The sequence below is a fragment of the Littorina saxatilis genome, unplaced genomic scaffold (genome assembly GCF_037325665.1).
Source record: "Littorina saxatilis isolate snail1 unplaced genomic scaffold, US_GU_Lsax_2.0 scaffold_376, whole genome shotgun sequence".
NCBI lineage: Eukaryota > Metazoa > Mollusca > Gastropoda > Littorinimorpha > Littorinidae > Littorina > Littorina saxatilis.
Genome location: NW_027129684.1, coordinates 17,501 through 31,876, shown reverse-complemented (window position 1 = coordinate 31,876; position 14,376 = coordinate 17,501). Strand labels below are relative to the sequence as shown.

The 14,376-nt window shown below is 42.2% G+C and overlaps 2 protein-coding genes and 1 long non-coding RNA gene across 4 annotated transcripts in view; 1 reads left to right on the top strand and 2 right to left on the bottom strand.

Annotated features, from left to right (window-relative positions):
- Window positions 1-893: 893 nt before the first annotated feature.
- Window positions 894-5,423, bottom strand: LOC138957909 (uncharacterized). Its single transcript, XM_070328945.1, has 2 exons — window positions 5,022-5,423; window positions 894-1,428 (listed from the first exon to the last, which is right to left on the bottom strand). The coding sequence occupies exons 1-2, from the start codon at window positions 5,234-5,236 to the stop codon at window positions 1,149-1,151; spliced, it is 495 nt and encodes a 164-aa protein (XP_070185046.1). The 5' UTR covers window positions 5,237-5,423; the 3' UTR covers window positions 894-1,148.
- Window positions 1,608-3,211, top strand: LOC138957911 (uncharacterized). Its single transcript, XR_011453221.1, has 3 exons — window positions 1,608-1,859; window positions 2,318-2,415; window positions 3,079-3,211. It is a non-coding gene; the product is annotated as an uncharacterized lncRNA (long non-coding RNA).
- Window positions 5,424-8,015: 2,592 nt separating the features above from the next.
- LOC138957913 (uncharacterized) overlaps window positions 8,016-14,376 on the bottom strand; it is a 9,030-nt gene continuing 2,669 nt past the window's right edge. Inside the window, exons 2-5 of one of the 2 annotated variants that reach the window (XR_011453223.1) lie at window positions 10,694-10,864; window positions 9,185-9,231; window positions 8,283-8,654; window positions 8,016-8,162 (exon numbers count right to left, since the gene is read on the bottom strand). Coding sequence is in view for 1 of the 2 variants with exons in the window: in XM_070328947.1 (XP_070185048.1) it covers window positions 8,613-8,654; window positions 9,185-9,231; window positions 10,694-10,864 (260 nt within the window). In the remaining variant the exon portion in view is untranslated. Of the gene's footprint in view, window positions 8,655-9,184; window positions 9,232-10,693; window positions 10,865-14,376 lie in introns of both variants that reach the window. The other variant, XM_070328947.1, reaches the window with a different exon arrangement.

The following is a 14,376-nucleotide window of genomic DNA, read 5'->3' as shown; positions in this document are numbered from 1 at the left end:
GGTTGGTGAGTGTAGAGTGTTGGTTGGTGAGTGTAGAGTATTGGTTGGTGAGTGTAGAGTGTTGGTTGGTGAGTGTAGAGTATTGGTTGGTAAGTGTAGATTATTGGTTGGTGAGTGTAGAGTATTGGTTGGTGAGTGTAGAGTATTGGTTGGTGAGTGTATAGTGTTGGTTGGTGAGTGTAGATTATTAGTTGGTGAGTGTGGTGTTGTGGCTATTGTGATCGGTGTTGTGTTGTGGCTATTGTGGTTGGCGTTGTGTTGTGGTCGGCATTGTGTTGTGGCTATTGTGGTCGGCGTTGTGTTGTGGCTATTGTGGTCGGTGTTGTGTTGTGGCTATTGTGGTCGGCGTCGTGTTGTGGTCGGCGTTGTGTTGGGGCTATTGTGGTCGGCGTTGTGTTGTGGCTATTGTGGTCGGTGTTGTGTTGTGGCTATTGTGGTCGGCGTCGTGTTGTGGCTATTGTGGTCGGCGTGGTGTTGCTGCTGTTGTGGTCGGCGTGGTGTTGTGGCTATATATTGTGGTTCCAAAAGTCAATCAATCCAACCAATGTTTTCCAGTCAATCAATCAGTTAAGAATCCAAGCAATTTACCAACCGGGAAAACTACACAAACATCCAATCAACTCAACCAGGAAACCTACACAAACATCCAATCAATTCAACCAGGAAAACTACACAAACATCCAATCAATTCAACCAGGAAAACTACACAAACATCCAATCAACTCAACCAGGAAAACTACACAAACATCCAATCAACCAGCAAATCCACCAAGAACCTAACATTCAACAACTAACTTAACCAATTAATAAGTGAATTATCCAACCAATCCAATTCTACATAAAAGAAACAACAAAAGACTAATTCTACAAAACAGCTCCAAACAGAACAACACTGACAATGACTGCATTTGTTTATTGGCTCATAGAACAGAAGATCAGACATGATCGAGTCACGGTTTTCACTTTCCAAGTGCGGCACAAAATGCGCTGTCAAGAAGAGAAATTACACATAGAGATCGATTAATCTTTCTTTTTAAAAAACAAATGTTTGTATCTCTTACTAAGAGGATTTTGAGTTAGCTGTTAAGGATATTGCTCAGACAAAACCAGACCCTGTTTCATGTTGTTTTCCTGCTCGATACGAGTCTCTACTTTGAGCAGACGACACAGGTGACGACTCTGCTGTTGATGTAGGGAGCGCAAGGGAGACTTCCGCACACAGTGATCAGGTAGTAGAACAGCAGGCCGTTCTCGTTGCTCTCGTCATTGATGCCGTGTTCAGGACTGCTATCCAGGCACACGTACTCGGTAGCGAAGTAATCTGTGTACTGTGAAACCAGATGTCCGGTGTACTGAGATGTCCAACCCGAGGGACACGAGAGGGTGCCGGGCACCATGATGGTGGTGGACCGAGAGGCCAGGCACACGCTGCCGTGTATTGGCAGAAGGCAGTAAGTCCAAATTTGGTAAAAATGAGATTTTCATATCATAATGCAGAGGGGAAAAAGGCGCATCTTGTGTCAAAATTTCTAAGATGTGCGATCAATATTTATGGACTTTTTGAAGAAGTAAGTCCACTAAAAAAAAAAATAATCAAAGGATAAAAATCGGCAAATGGAAGCAAGTCCAGGGACTTTTGGTTTTCAGGTTTGCACTGGACTTACTTCCTTGCAAGCCTCAAAACGAGTTTGCATGGTTTAGCGCTCTATGTCCATTAGCCAATCGCGTTCACCCTTTTGTAATCCTGACTGCGGTTAACCAATCAGAACTAAGCTTATTGTATCATTATTTCCCTGGCCTTTGTCGGGGAAAATGGCGATGAGAGCTGCTGCCGACGTGTTCAACTATCCGAAGCAACAGTAAGTTGGTTTGTTTGTTTCATTTTTGTTGTTGGCAGTTTTGCGTTCCGGTCTGAAATGACTCTCTCTCAATAGGTGTATGAGAATTTACAACGACAACACAGATTTTCTGACTGATTTGGGTATTCTAATGTGCACTTGCATTACGGAGCTAGCAAGTGAAATGCCACAGTTCAAATGCCCATTTATTATAGTTTTGTTGTTGTACGCTACTTCTACCGTGACTTCTTGACTATTCACTTCTGCTCCGTATTTTCATCATGATATTTATGGATGCATTTAGCATGTTTCTAATACAAAGAGATAGTTGTTTTGATCTAGAATGAGTGACTTGTGGTCTTGAGCGCTGACAGCGTGTTAGATCTGGAACAGTATGACATTATACTGGAGGATTGTTCTCCGGTCTCTTTGTGCTTCCAACCATCGGAATAAGTATTATGTCCTATTGTATTTGACAGAAATGTGAGTCGAAGTGGGACAGGCAGCGACGACAGCTGCAGCACACTGAGGGATACTCGCCACCACTGACCCTTTATGTTCAAGGGCCCAAAACAAGGTATGTTTCACTGACACAGCCAAAAATAGCGTGCAACATTTTTTCATTCCTTTCTTTTCTCGGGCTGAAGAGGTATATTTTAAAACGAGCAACATCTTTACATCATTTTCGTTGCAGTAGTATTACCGCGGGTTATGGGGAAGAATTTACCCGATGCTCCCCAGCATGTCGTAAGAGGCGACTAACGGATTCTGTTTCTCCTTTTACCCTTGTTAAGTGTTTCTTGTACAGAATATAGTCAATTTTTGTAAAGATTTTAGTCAAGCAGTATGTAAGAAATGTTAAGTCCTTTGTACTGGAAACTTGCATTCACCCAGTAAGGTAATATAATTGTACTACGTTGCAAGCCCCTGGAGCAAATTTTGATTAGTGCTTTTGTGAACAAGAAACAATTGACAAGTGGCTCTATCCCATCTCCCCCCTTTCCCCGTCGCGATATAACCTTGAATAGTTGAAAACGACGTTAAACACCAAATAAAGAAAGTTGCAGTAGTATTAGTATCAGCAGCAGCAGCAGTAATCGTTTGTCATTATAGTAGCCCGGGGGGGGGGGGGGGGGGGGTAGGTGATGTGCGCGGGAGAGGAAAAGGATGATGTGAAGGAGGGTGGGGAGGAGATTTGTCAATAAAATGTCTCACTTTTGCTGTCTTTTTCATTTGACAGATGTGTAAGCGTTGCTGGCAGGTTGCAACTGCGAGATACAACCACCTCGGCTTGCAGGAGAAGAGGCCACAATGGAACTTGCCCAAATGAAAATGCCAGCAGCATACGACGGTTTTGGGCCAAAGAAGAGGAAGAGGAGTAATACTGACAACTTCAGTTTGACAATAACAGATGCTGAGCGCAGAGATGCAGAACGTGGGGACGAGGAGGGGGGGGGGGATTGTATGTTGTTTGTTAGTTATCAAAACAGGCTCATGGACAAAAATCTGCATCCAGTTAATCGCTGTAGTTGATAATTGTCATCAGTCGGATGGCAGAATGTCAGTGAATAGTTTTAGAAGGGATGTAGACTGTAACTGGGGTAGATGGGGTGATAAATAAATATACTACATCATAGTTTGCAGGTTTGTGGTTTTGCTAGTTGAACACTCAACTACAATGTTTGTGGACAGTGTGTGAATTACTATGTAATTCTACTAGCAAATGTAGCAAAATAATGGTGTACAACTACAAACAGTTTTCAAGACTAATTAAACAAATTTTGTTCAAAAGTGGAACACTTCAGCTGAAAGTCAACACTGCAAGATAATATTGTTAACTCTGGTATAATGGCGGTTTGTCAAAACATTTCTTTTTGTCTTGCTGTTGCTTTAATTTTGTGTCCTTTGGAAATCAAGACTGCACGATTATCTATTGTTAATTCTGGTATAATGGCGGCTTGTCAAACCAGTTCTTTTTGTCATGCTGTTGCTTTAATTTCATGTACTTTGGAAATCAAGACTGCACGATAATATTGTTAACTCTGGTATAATGGCTGCTTTACACACTAGTTATTTTTGTCATGCTGTTGCTTTAATTTTGTGTCCTTTGTAAATCGTTAGTCAAGACTCAAACTCAATAAATAAAACGTCTTATTGTCAGATCCTGGATTCTAATTCTTATTAGCAAACGAAAGCGAGAAAGACAGTGAGAAGGAAAGAAAAGTGTGTGTGTGTGTGTGTGTGTGTGTGTGTGTGTGTGTGTGTGTGTGTGTGTGTGTGTGTGTGTGTGTGTGTGTGTGTGTGTGTGTGTGTGTGTGTGTGTGTGTGTGTGTGTGTTGCAGACAAGCAGCAGGATAAAATGCGTGTGTGTGTGTGTAAACGTTTTCTTAGATTTTTATTTTAATGTTAAAAGACTTGCGTTCAAGTCAATATTTGTCTTGTGAATATCAAAAGAGAGTATCAAGACTTGTATTAAAAATAATGGTCTTTTTAAACGATATCAATGACACAAGAACGGATTAACAATAAAGTTAATCATGAGTGAGCGACCACAGAATGATAAGCAAAACGAGGAACCAAGACAAAGACTAACTTGAGCATGTGTTGAAATTTCAGAAAACGGGAACATTTGTCTCAGTTAATCACAAAAGAAAATACAAGATTGTTCACCAAGGAAGTTGTTTGTGCATTCAGAAATTCACGAAATCATTGGACGTAAAGTCACATTTGAAAAAAAGTTCCAAAAGCAGTGTTGCGTGTATTTTCTTTTACTTTCAATTTTCGGAGATAATAAATTAGCAGAAAGCAGTAAGTCCACTTGCTGCTCTATGCCCTTTTCTCAGCCACATATATCCAGTCAATGCTGCTTTTTGCCATTTTTTAAAAATAAGATTTAAGTCGGGATATAATTTGGCAGAAAGCAGTATGTCCTCTTACTGCCTTTTACCATTATTTTTGAGTGAATGAGTTTGGGGAATTAATTCGGCAAAAGGCAGTAAGTCCACAAAAATCATTATTTCTAAGTGATGAATCAAAAGAGGGTTTTAATATTCATAGCAGAAACGCACAATAATGCCCTTCATGTTATCAGCAAACAAAAACATCATTTTAGGCTTTTCATTCCAAAACAGTGATGCAAACACAAAAAGTCGATTTTCTCGAAACTATGTTTCATGGACTTGCTTCCTTCTGCCTTTACACGGCAGCACGGAGCAGGGCACGTCGTGGTCATGGTGACCAGGGATGGTTTCATACTCCGCGCCGTACAGGTAGCCGTAGTGCGACGGTATCTTCGTGTCGTCAAACTGTGACGTCACGGTCAGACACAGAGCGTTGGTTCCGCTCCCTGTATGACTGTGTAGTTTCCCGCCAGCAACCCATGAATTCACAAAAGACATCCAAACATTCAAATACCCGTACACTTTGCGGTTCTGTTTTCATTCAGTCTTCACTGCTTTATTTCTTACAACCGAGCTCTCTGTTGCTGGTATAAAACAAACTGCATAACACGGCAAGTGCACAGGGAATCCCCTTACTCACCAGCATCGACCAAGGCGGAGTTAACAGGGCAGCTCTTCCTCCCACAGCGAATGAAAGAAGAGCCTGCACAATGAATTACGCATGATACATTGACGACTGCTGGATGGAAGATAAACATGAACTGATTGAAAAAAAAACAATAATAAGGATCCGCAAGAAAGAACAAACAAGACGACTCAACAACCTGCCATACCCCATTCATTGATTGGAGCAACAAAATCGAAATCCGATTACATTGTTGCCATTGTGTCTGTGTGTCTGTGTCACTTTTGTCAACTCTATACACACGTTCATTTCTAGACGACTCATTCCGAGATGTGTGTATATATATATATATATATATATGTTGATGCCAATCACGGACAGGTCAAGCCAGAAAGTCACAATAATTAAGATATTTCTCACCAAATAGTACACGACGCTCGATCAAGACACATTTTGGCGTTAGGTTTTGCGTCCTTCTCTAACGTCCACTCTTCGTGCAGCAGAGGCCGTGGTACAACGGTACGATACTCCACTGTCACCGAAGCATGCAAAGCGACACGGGTTCGATTCCCGGGAAAGGAGCTCTTTTTACATTCAGTCAAGCTATGACTAAAGGTTTTAACATTGACTGGGAATCGAGATCAGGGTGTGGTGTGTGTGTGTGTGTGTATGTGTGTGTGTGTGTGTGTGTGTGTGTGTGTGTGTGTGTGTGTGTGTGTGTGTGTGTGTGTGTGTGTGTGTGTGTGTGTGTGTGCGTGTGTGTGTGCGCGCGCGCGTCGGTTTTCGTGTGTGAGAATGATAGACAGACACAGACAGACATATAGATAGACAGACAGATAGACAGACAGATACACAGACAAACATCATTTATTTATGTTTGTATTATAACTTGTTATTTTGTTTAGCCATGCACATCATTGTCGGGCTTTTAATTCATAAACATGTATCCCCCAATACATACAACATTTATAGTTAGCCCAACTATGACATGAGTTGTGGTCAATCATTTGGATGATACAACTCCTAAACTATGTTTCTTATTGTACATATAAACATGTGTTCGGTGCAGGGGAAGGGCCCCTAATATGTACCACATTTTGTGTATTGCTGATAACTAGCTTGTTTTCGTGCAAAGAAGTTTCATTTTGTGCTTGGTAGTCCTTCTTTCTTAGGTTAACCGTTAGGCCTAATTAGAATAAAATAGCTTTGATGCACATTCAGCAAAAATTAAATACAGAACAATCACAAAGGGTCCATATTAGGAGCCTGGGCGCCTAATATGGACCAGTGAAGCGGCCTTCACGAATCACTGTAAAAAGCCCCCTATATTTCAAAATAACATGATACAACTTAGTGTACAAGTCAGCCTAATTAAAATATGCTCTAGATTTATCTGTTTCGGGTTGATGAGAGCATTATTTGAAGCACATCAGGAAACTAAAGAAGCTTATCAAAAACAGAGTGAAAATAAGTGAAAGTATCAACTTCCACATAAAAGAAGACTTTTTGTTGCATTTTTTTTAAATCTCGAGGGCTAGTTATAGGTTATTACCAGCAAGTTTCTTAATGAATTAATGAAAATAGCCTTTAGCTTTTATTTTCTTCGATTTGTTGAAGGTGGTCCATATTAGGGGACTCGCACATACTTTGAGATTTTGCTATTATTTTTTGTTTGCAGTAGAAACTCGGGGTCAACACTGCTAAAATGTAACAAATACGGTTTTAGCTGTCATATATAGCCATTTCTGTTTCATAAAAGCTTTGGCTGTAGACAGAAACGAGTCCGTTTTAGGCGCCAAATTTAGAGTGAACGCTGCCAAAAGTGAAAAAAGAGAAAAAGCCTAACGATTTTGAGATTTGTGTTTCTGCAACTGTTTTGACATGTGCAAGTTATCCAAAGAAGGTGAATACAGCGAATAAAACTTTTTTGAGCGCTCTAGCGCCGTTAGTTGGTGATGGTCCATATTAGGAGCCGGTCCATATTAGGAGCCCTTCCCCTACATAGCTGGCAGACAAGACAGAACACACACACAATATCGGAACTGACTGACAGACATTGTCAACACAATAAAGAGCACGTGAAGCAAATGGGTTTCAGGTTTGTTTCGCGTGTCGCTGATAAAGTCAGAAAGACCGTGTTACACACACACACACACACACACACACATACACACACACACACACACACACACACACATACACACACACACACACACACACACACGCACGCACACACACACACACACACACGCGCACGCACGCACGTGCACGCACGCACACACACACACACACTCACACACACACACACATCCACACACACACATGTACACACACACACACACACATACACACACACACATACACGCACACACACACACACACACACAGAAAGACAGTTCCAACCATTCTAGAGTTAAAACATACACTAGGACTCGGCATACGGATGTTTAATTGTTTTATTGACTGTACAGTTCACTTTATAACAGCATGCGCTAACACGCGAGTAAAAGCAGGTGTACTGTCCACTGGCCGCTCACTCCAGCCTGATTAAAGCAATCTTCAACAACATATTCATTATTTTGCCGTTGGCTTAACAAAACAGAGAAAGAAAAACCCGACAAGCGAATACCTATGTCCTTAAAGGTTTTGGTCGTTTTGAGTGTTGTCGTCAGGCAATATGATTTACGTATATAGTTATATCACATTTATATTAATTACAGCTGTAGGCTACATGAGTGTTGCGGGGTGAATGTTTTCGTAAGCTGACTATCCCATTATCTAAGAAGCGGACAGCCAAACCTGGAAACTCAGGTAACCTCTATAAAGCGGACAGCCAAACCTGGAAACACACGTAACCTCTATAAAGCGGACAGCCAAACCTGGAAACACACGTAACCTCTATAAAGCGGACAGCCAAACCTGGAAACACACGTAACCTCTATAAAGCGACACAAACACAATCAAAATGCCAAGTCCACACAAGAAAACCAAGTGCACAACATTTTGGAGCAACACGCTTTGAATTTGCTAGCAAGGTCAAAGTCACAATTTTGTGATTTTGACGTCACGGAAAACGTCACAAGTTGGTGATTGTGACGTCACGGAATGCAACAGTTGGTGGTTTTGAATAAGTTTGATAGTAAGACCAAGCACAGAGTGAGTGATCCTATTCCACAGTATGACAGGTGAGACGTGTTGAGTTGACAGCAGGGCAGCGAGCTGTACAGGAGGCGATTGTAGCAGGTGTGTCTAACAGATGAGGTTGGTGTGGTGCTTGACGCTGTTGAACAGCTGAAAACACAACGCAAGGCACTGTGAAAAACACAACACTCAATCAATCAATCAATACGAGGCTTATATCGCGCGTATTCCGTGGGTACAGTTCTAAGCGCAGGGATTTAATTTTATGATTTTATTTTATTTTATGCAATTTATATCGCGCATATATTGAAGGCGCAACAAAACACAACACAACAAAACACAGCGCAACACAACACAGCGCAACACAACGCAACACAACGCAACACAGCGCAACACAACGCAACACAACACAACGCAACGCAACGCAACGCAACGCAACGCAGCGCAACACAACACAACACAACACAACACAACACAACACAACACAACACAACACAACACAACGCAACGCAACACAACTCAACGCAACGCAACGCAACACAACACAACGCAACACAACACAACGCAACACAACTCAACGCAACGCAACACAACACAGCGCAACACAACACAACACAATAACAATATAGTTGTCTCTCTGGTTGACACACCATGTCACGTGACCAACGCTTTAAACTGACCTTGGTCCAGTAGGTCGTGAACTCTGGTTCTGTCACACTGTCATCAGCTGCAAGAATGAAAAAAGCCACAGTCGGTCATTCAGTCCACAGTGCACCCATTGTCTACCCTCATGTCCATCTGAACATTAATTAATCAGAAAGTCAACTGTAGAAGTTAATTTGTCCATCTATCCATACATCCATTCATCTACCCATCCATCCATCTATCCATCCACCCACCCAAGACACCCACCCAAGACACCCACCCTCCCTCCACCCACCCATCCATCCATCCATCCATCTGACGATTCAGCAGTGAGTCAACTAGTCAATTTAGTCAGTTAATCGATACATCAGAGCGTCGACTGATAAATCAATCCATTCAAGCATAGAGCCATCCATCCATCCACCTGACAATCCAATCATGCGGCAACTTGTGAATCAGTCCTTCCAGTTATCCGTCTGTTCATGTAACAGTAAGTCAACAAGTCAATGAGTTTACTCGTCTGTTTATTTAACACTAAGTCAACAAGTCGTTCATGTAACAGTAAGTCAACAAGTCAATGAGTTTACTCGTCTGTTTATTTAACACTAAGTCAACAAGTCAATGAGTTTACTCGTCTGTTCATGTAACAGTAAGTCAACAAGTCAATGAGTTTACTCGTCTGTTCATGTAACACTAAGTCAACAAGTCAATGAGTTTACTCGTCTGTTCATGTAACACTAAGTCAACAAGTCAATGAGTTTACTCGTCTGTTCATGTAACACTAAGTCAACAAGTCAATGAGTTTACTCGTCTGTTCATGTAACAGTAAGTCAACAAGTCAATGAGTTTTGTCGTCTGATCATGTAACAGTAAGTCAACAAGTCAATGAGTTTACTCGTCTGTTAATTTAACAGTAAGTCAACAAGTCAATGAGTTTACTCGTCTGTTCATTTAACACTAAGTCAACAAGTCAATGAGTTTACTCGTCAGCAGTGAGACAAATTGACAGTCAATCATCCACTCTACATTCATGAGCAAAACGTGTTCCTTTCATTCAGACAGCCATACTGTGCCTTTCGGAGTGATGCATGCTGGGTATTGCTAACTGTAATGACCTTGACCCTGGCATGGATCAAGGGACCGTTACAGTAAATTTAGCACAGAACGGTTATCCCCCAAATCGGCGTATGGCTGCCTAAATGGCAAAACCGGCCATGCACGTAAACACCCACTCACGAAAAAACAAGACCAGTGTACGTGGGAGTGTCAGACCAAAACACAAAAGGAGAACAAGAACAAGAAGAACACACACCACACACACACACACACACACACACACACACACACACACACACACACACACACACACACACACACACACACACACCACACACAGACACTCACACACACACACACACACACACACACACACACATACCACACACACACACCACACACACCACACACACACACACACACCACACACACACACACACACACACACACACACACACACACACACACACACACACACACAGACTTACTGTCCACGTCCATCTGCCTGTAGAAGCCGTCGTAGTCGTCCATGGTCAGGCGGTGGTCATTGTTGACGTCATAGACGTTGTACAGCTCGTGGGACAGTCCGTCCAGCTCGGGGTCGTGACGTGTCTGGTATTTGACGTACTCTTCACGCGTCACTATGCCGTCAGGATTATCTGCACCACGCACAATCACATATCGTCACTATGCCGTCAGGATTATCTGCACCACGCACAATCACATATCGTCACTATGCCGTCAGGATTATTTGCACCACGCACAATCAAATATCGTCACAATGCCGTCAGGATTATCTGCACCACGCACAATCACATATCGTCACTATGCCGTCAGGATTATTTGCACCACGCACAATCAAATATCGTCACTATGCCGTCAGGATTATTTGCACCACGCACAATCAAATATCGTCACTATGCCGTCAGGATTATCTGCACCACGCACAATCAAATATCGTCACTATGCCGTCAGGATTATCTGCACCACGCACAATCAAATATTGTCACTATGCCGTCAGGATTATCTGCACCACGCACAAGCACATATCGTCACTATGCCGTCAGGATTATCTGCACCATGCACAATCACATATCGTCACTATGCCGTCAGGATTATCTGCACCATGCACAATCACATATCGTCACTATGCCGTCAGGATTATCTGCACCATGCACAATCACATATCGTCACTATGCCGTCAGGATTATCTGCACCACGCACAATCACATATCGTCACTATGCCGTCAGGATTATCTGCACCACGCACAATCACATATCGTCACTATGCCGTCAGGATTATCTGCACCACGCACAATCAAATATCGTCACTATGCCGTCAGGATTATCTGCACCACGCACAATCAAATATCGTCACTATGCCGTCAGGATTATCTGCACCACGCACAATCAAATATCGTCACTATGCCGTCAGGATTATCTGCACCACGCACAATCATATATCGTCACTATGCCGTCAGGATTATCTGCACCACGCACAATCAAATATCGTCACTATGCCGTCAGGATTATCTGCACCACGCACAATCACATATCGTCACTATGCCGTCAGGATTATCTGCACCACGCACAATCACATGTCGTCACTATGCCGTCAGGATTATCTGCACCACGCACAATCAGATATCGTCACTATGCCGTCAGGATTATCTGCACCACGCACAATCAAATATCGTCACTATGCCGTCAGGATTATCTGCACCACGCACAATCACATATCGTCACTATGCCGTCAGGATTATCTGCACCACGCACAATCACATATCGTCACTATGCCGTCAGGATTATCTGCACCACGCACAATCAAATATCGTCACGCTCATCAGAAACATTGACATTGTTGTGGAGCTCAGCTGACAACAAGTCGCGTGAAGCGATATACAGTACAAACATTTAGTCAAGCTGTCAGCATCAAAGTAACAGATTAACACCAAACAAGAGGCGAAGCCATCAAGGCTCACGTAAGAAATCGACAAACAGTAACACAAACTCAATCACTCCGTCACACACACACACACACACACACACACACACACACACACACACACACACACACACACACACACACACACACACACACACACACCAAGGGCGGATCAATTCACTTTGGAGGGGGGGGTTACAAAATGACTGCGAAGATACAAGTTGACGGCGCCGAAGGCGCCCGGAAATTTTTTTTATCCAAAGAAGCAAAATAGAGCTATTTGGTGCATCCTGAGCCAATAAATTACCTCTTTTTGGGGGGGGTTGGGGGGGTTACGTAACCCGTGTAACCCCCCCCCAGATCCGCCCTTGCACACACACACGCACACACACACACACAGAAAGAGCATAGGTGAAACTGTGCAAGAAAGCGAGACACTAGATCTAGATCTGTCTGTCTGCATGTAGCCCACTTGCAAGGACACGACTGCCAACTAGTCTCGGCGCGCTCAAAATAATAATGACCGAGACTGTCAGTACTTCCTTCGCGTGACGTCTAACCCTCTTACGTCATAATGTGACGTCAATGTAATGTGACGTCTTCAAATGTTAGAGTTTCTACCACAGACATACACACGCACAGACGCACGCACGCACGCACGCACGCACGCACAGACAGCCAAAGTTACGATCGCATAGGCTACACTTACGTGAGCCAAAAACAGTCATCACCGATACTATATTCTGATAGTCTCGACTAACCACACCCAAAGAGCGAGAGAGGTCACGCGTGCGAACACAGTACTTACTTAACCTATTTATACATTTAGTCAAGTTTTGACTAAATGTTTTAACGTAGAGGGGGGAATCGAGACGAGGGTCGTGGTGTATGTGTGTGTGTGTGTGTGTGCGTGTGTGTGTGTCTGTGTGTGTGTGTGTGTGTGTGTGTAGAGCGATTCAGACTAAACTACTGGACCGATCTTTATGAAATGTGACATGAGAGTTCCTGGGTATAATATTCCCAGACCTTTTTTTCATTTTTTTGATAAATGTCTTTGATGACGTCATATCCGGCTTTTCGTGAAAGTTGAGGCGGCTCTGTCACGCTCTCATTTTTCAACCAAATTGGTTGAAATTTTGGTCAAGTAGTCTTCGACGAAGCCCGGACTTCGGTATTGCATTTCAGCGTGGTGGCTTAAAAATTAATTAATGACTTTGGTCATTACAAATCTGAAAATTGTAAAACAAATATTTATTTTATAAAACGATCCAAATTTACGTTTATCTTATTCTCCATCATTTTCTGATTCCAAAAACATATAAATATGTTATATTTGGATTAAAAACAAGCTCTAAAAATTAAAAAAAATATACGCTCAAAAGAAAAATTGACCAAAATATTGTCACGCTCATTAGAAAAATTGACTAAAATATTGTCACGCTCATACGAAAATATACGTAATTCAGTGTGTGGAATTTGTGCAGTGAGTTTACAGGGGAAGCTACTGGAAGTGTACGTAGCGTGTGTTAGAGAGTACAAACTCTCAGACCATCAAAAACCATTGACACGGTTATTCATTTCTGAGTTACGCTCTTTTTAGCAGAGGCTGCCGCTTTGATACAGGAAGGCTTAGTTATAGACAGTGAAGGTAAGCCAAAGCTTTTCTTGAATTGTTTTGCAGTTGTGCTGAATAAAAACGTTGATGCCAGCTCTTGAACTCTTGCTTATCCCGTTGTCAAACCCTGGAGAAAGGCAGTGTCCAACTTATAATTCAGATGAGATAGGCAGATTGTTCAGAAACCATCACTTCAAAACATTATTAATTACTCATGCAATTATCGAAGGGGCGTGACGATACGGCTTGTGCCACGCATCCACACAACCGGTGGTCAAGGTGATCTGTGTTGTCATAGTTTGGTCATAAACACAAACATTGATGTATGGATTGTTTTTGGCACCCGTTTAATGAACCAAAAGAAGAGATGGTTCTGCCAAAAAAATAGATGCTTTCACCAAAAGAAAATATGGATTGAGTGACAAAGAATTAAAGTACCCAAAAAAATTTTAATCCGCCAAAAGAATTGCTGTCTGAACAAAAAATAAACTAAACTGGCAAAAGCAAATATACTCAGGCAAAAGAAAATATAACCAGGCAAAATATTGACTACTTCAGGCAAAAGAAAATATAGTTTCAACAAAAGAAATGGATAGTCATTCTCCAACACA

Coding starts and splice junctions, on each gene's coding strand:
- LOC138957909 (XM_070328945.1), bottom strand. CDS start 5,236: ATGTCTTTTGTGAATTCATGGGTTGCTGGCGGGAAACTACACAGTCAT. Junction 1,429..5,021: donor CCGTGTAAAGGCAGAAGGAA/GCAAGTCCATGA, acceptor AATACACGGCAG/CGTGTGCCTGGCCTCTCGGT.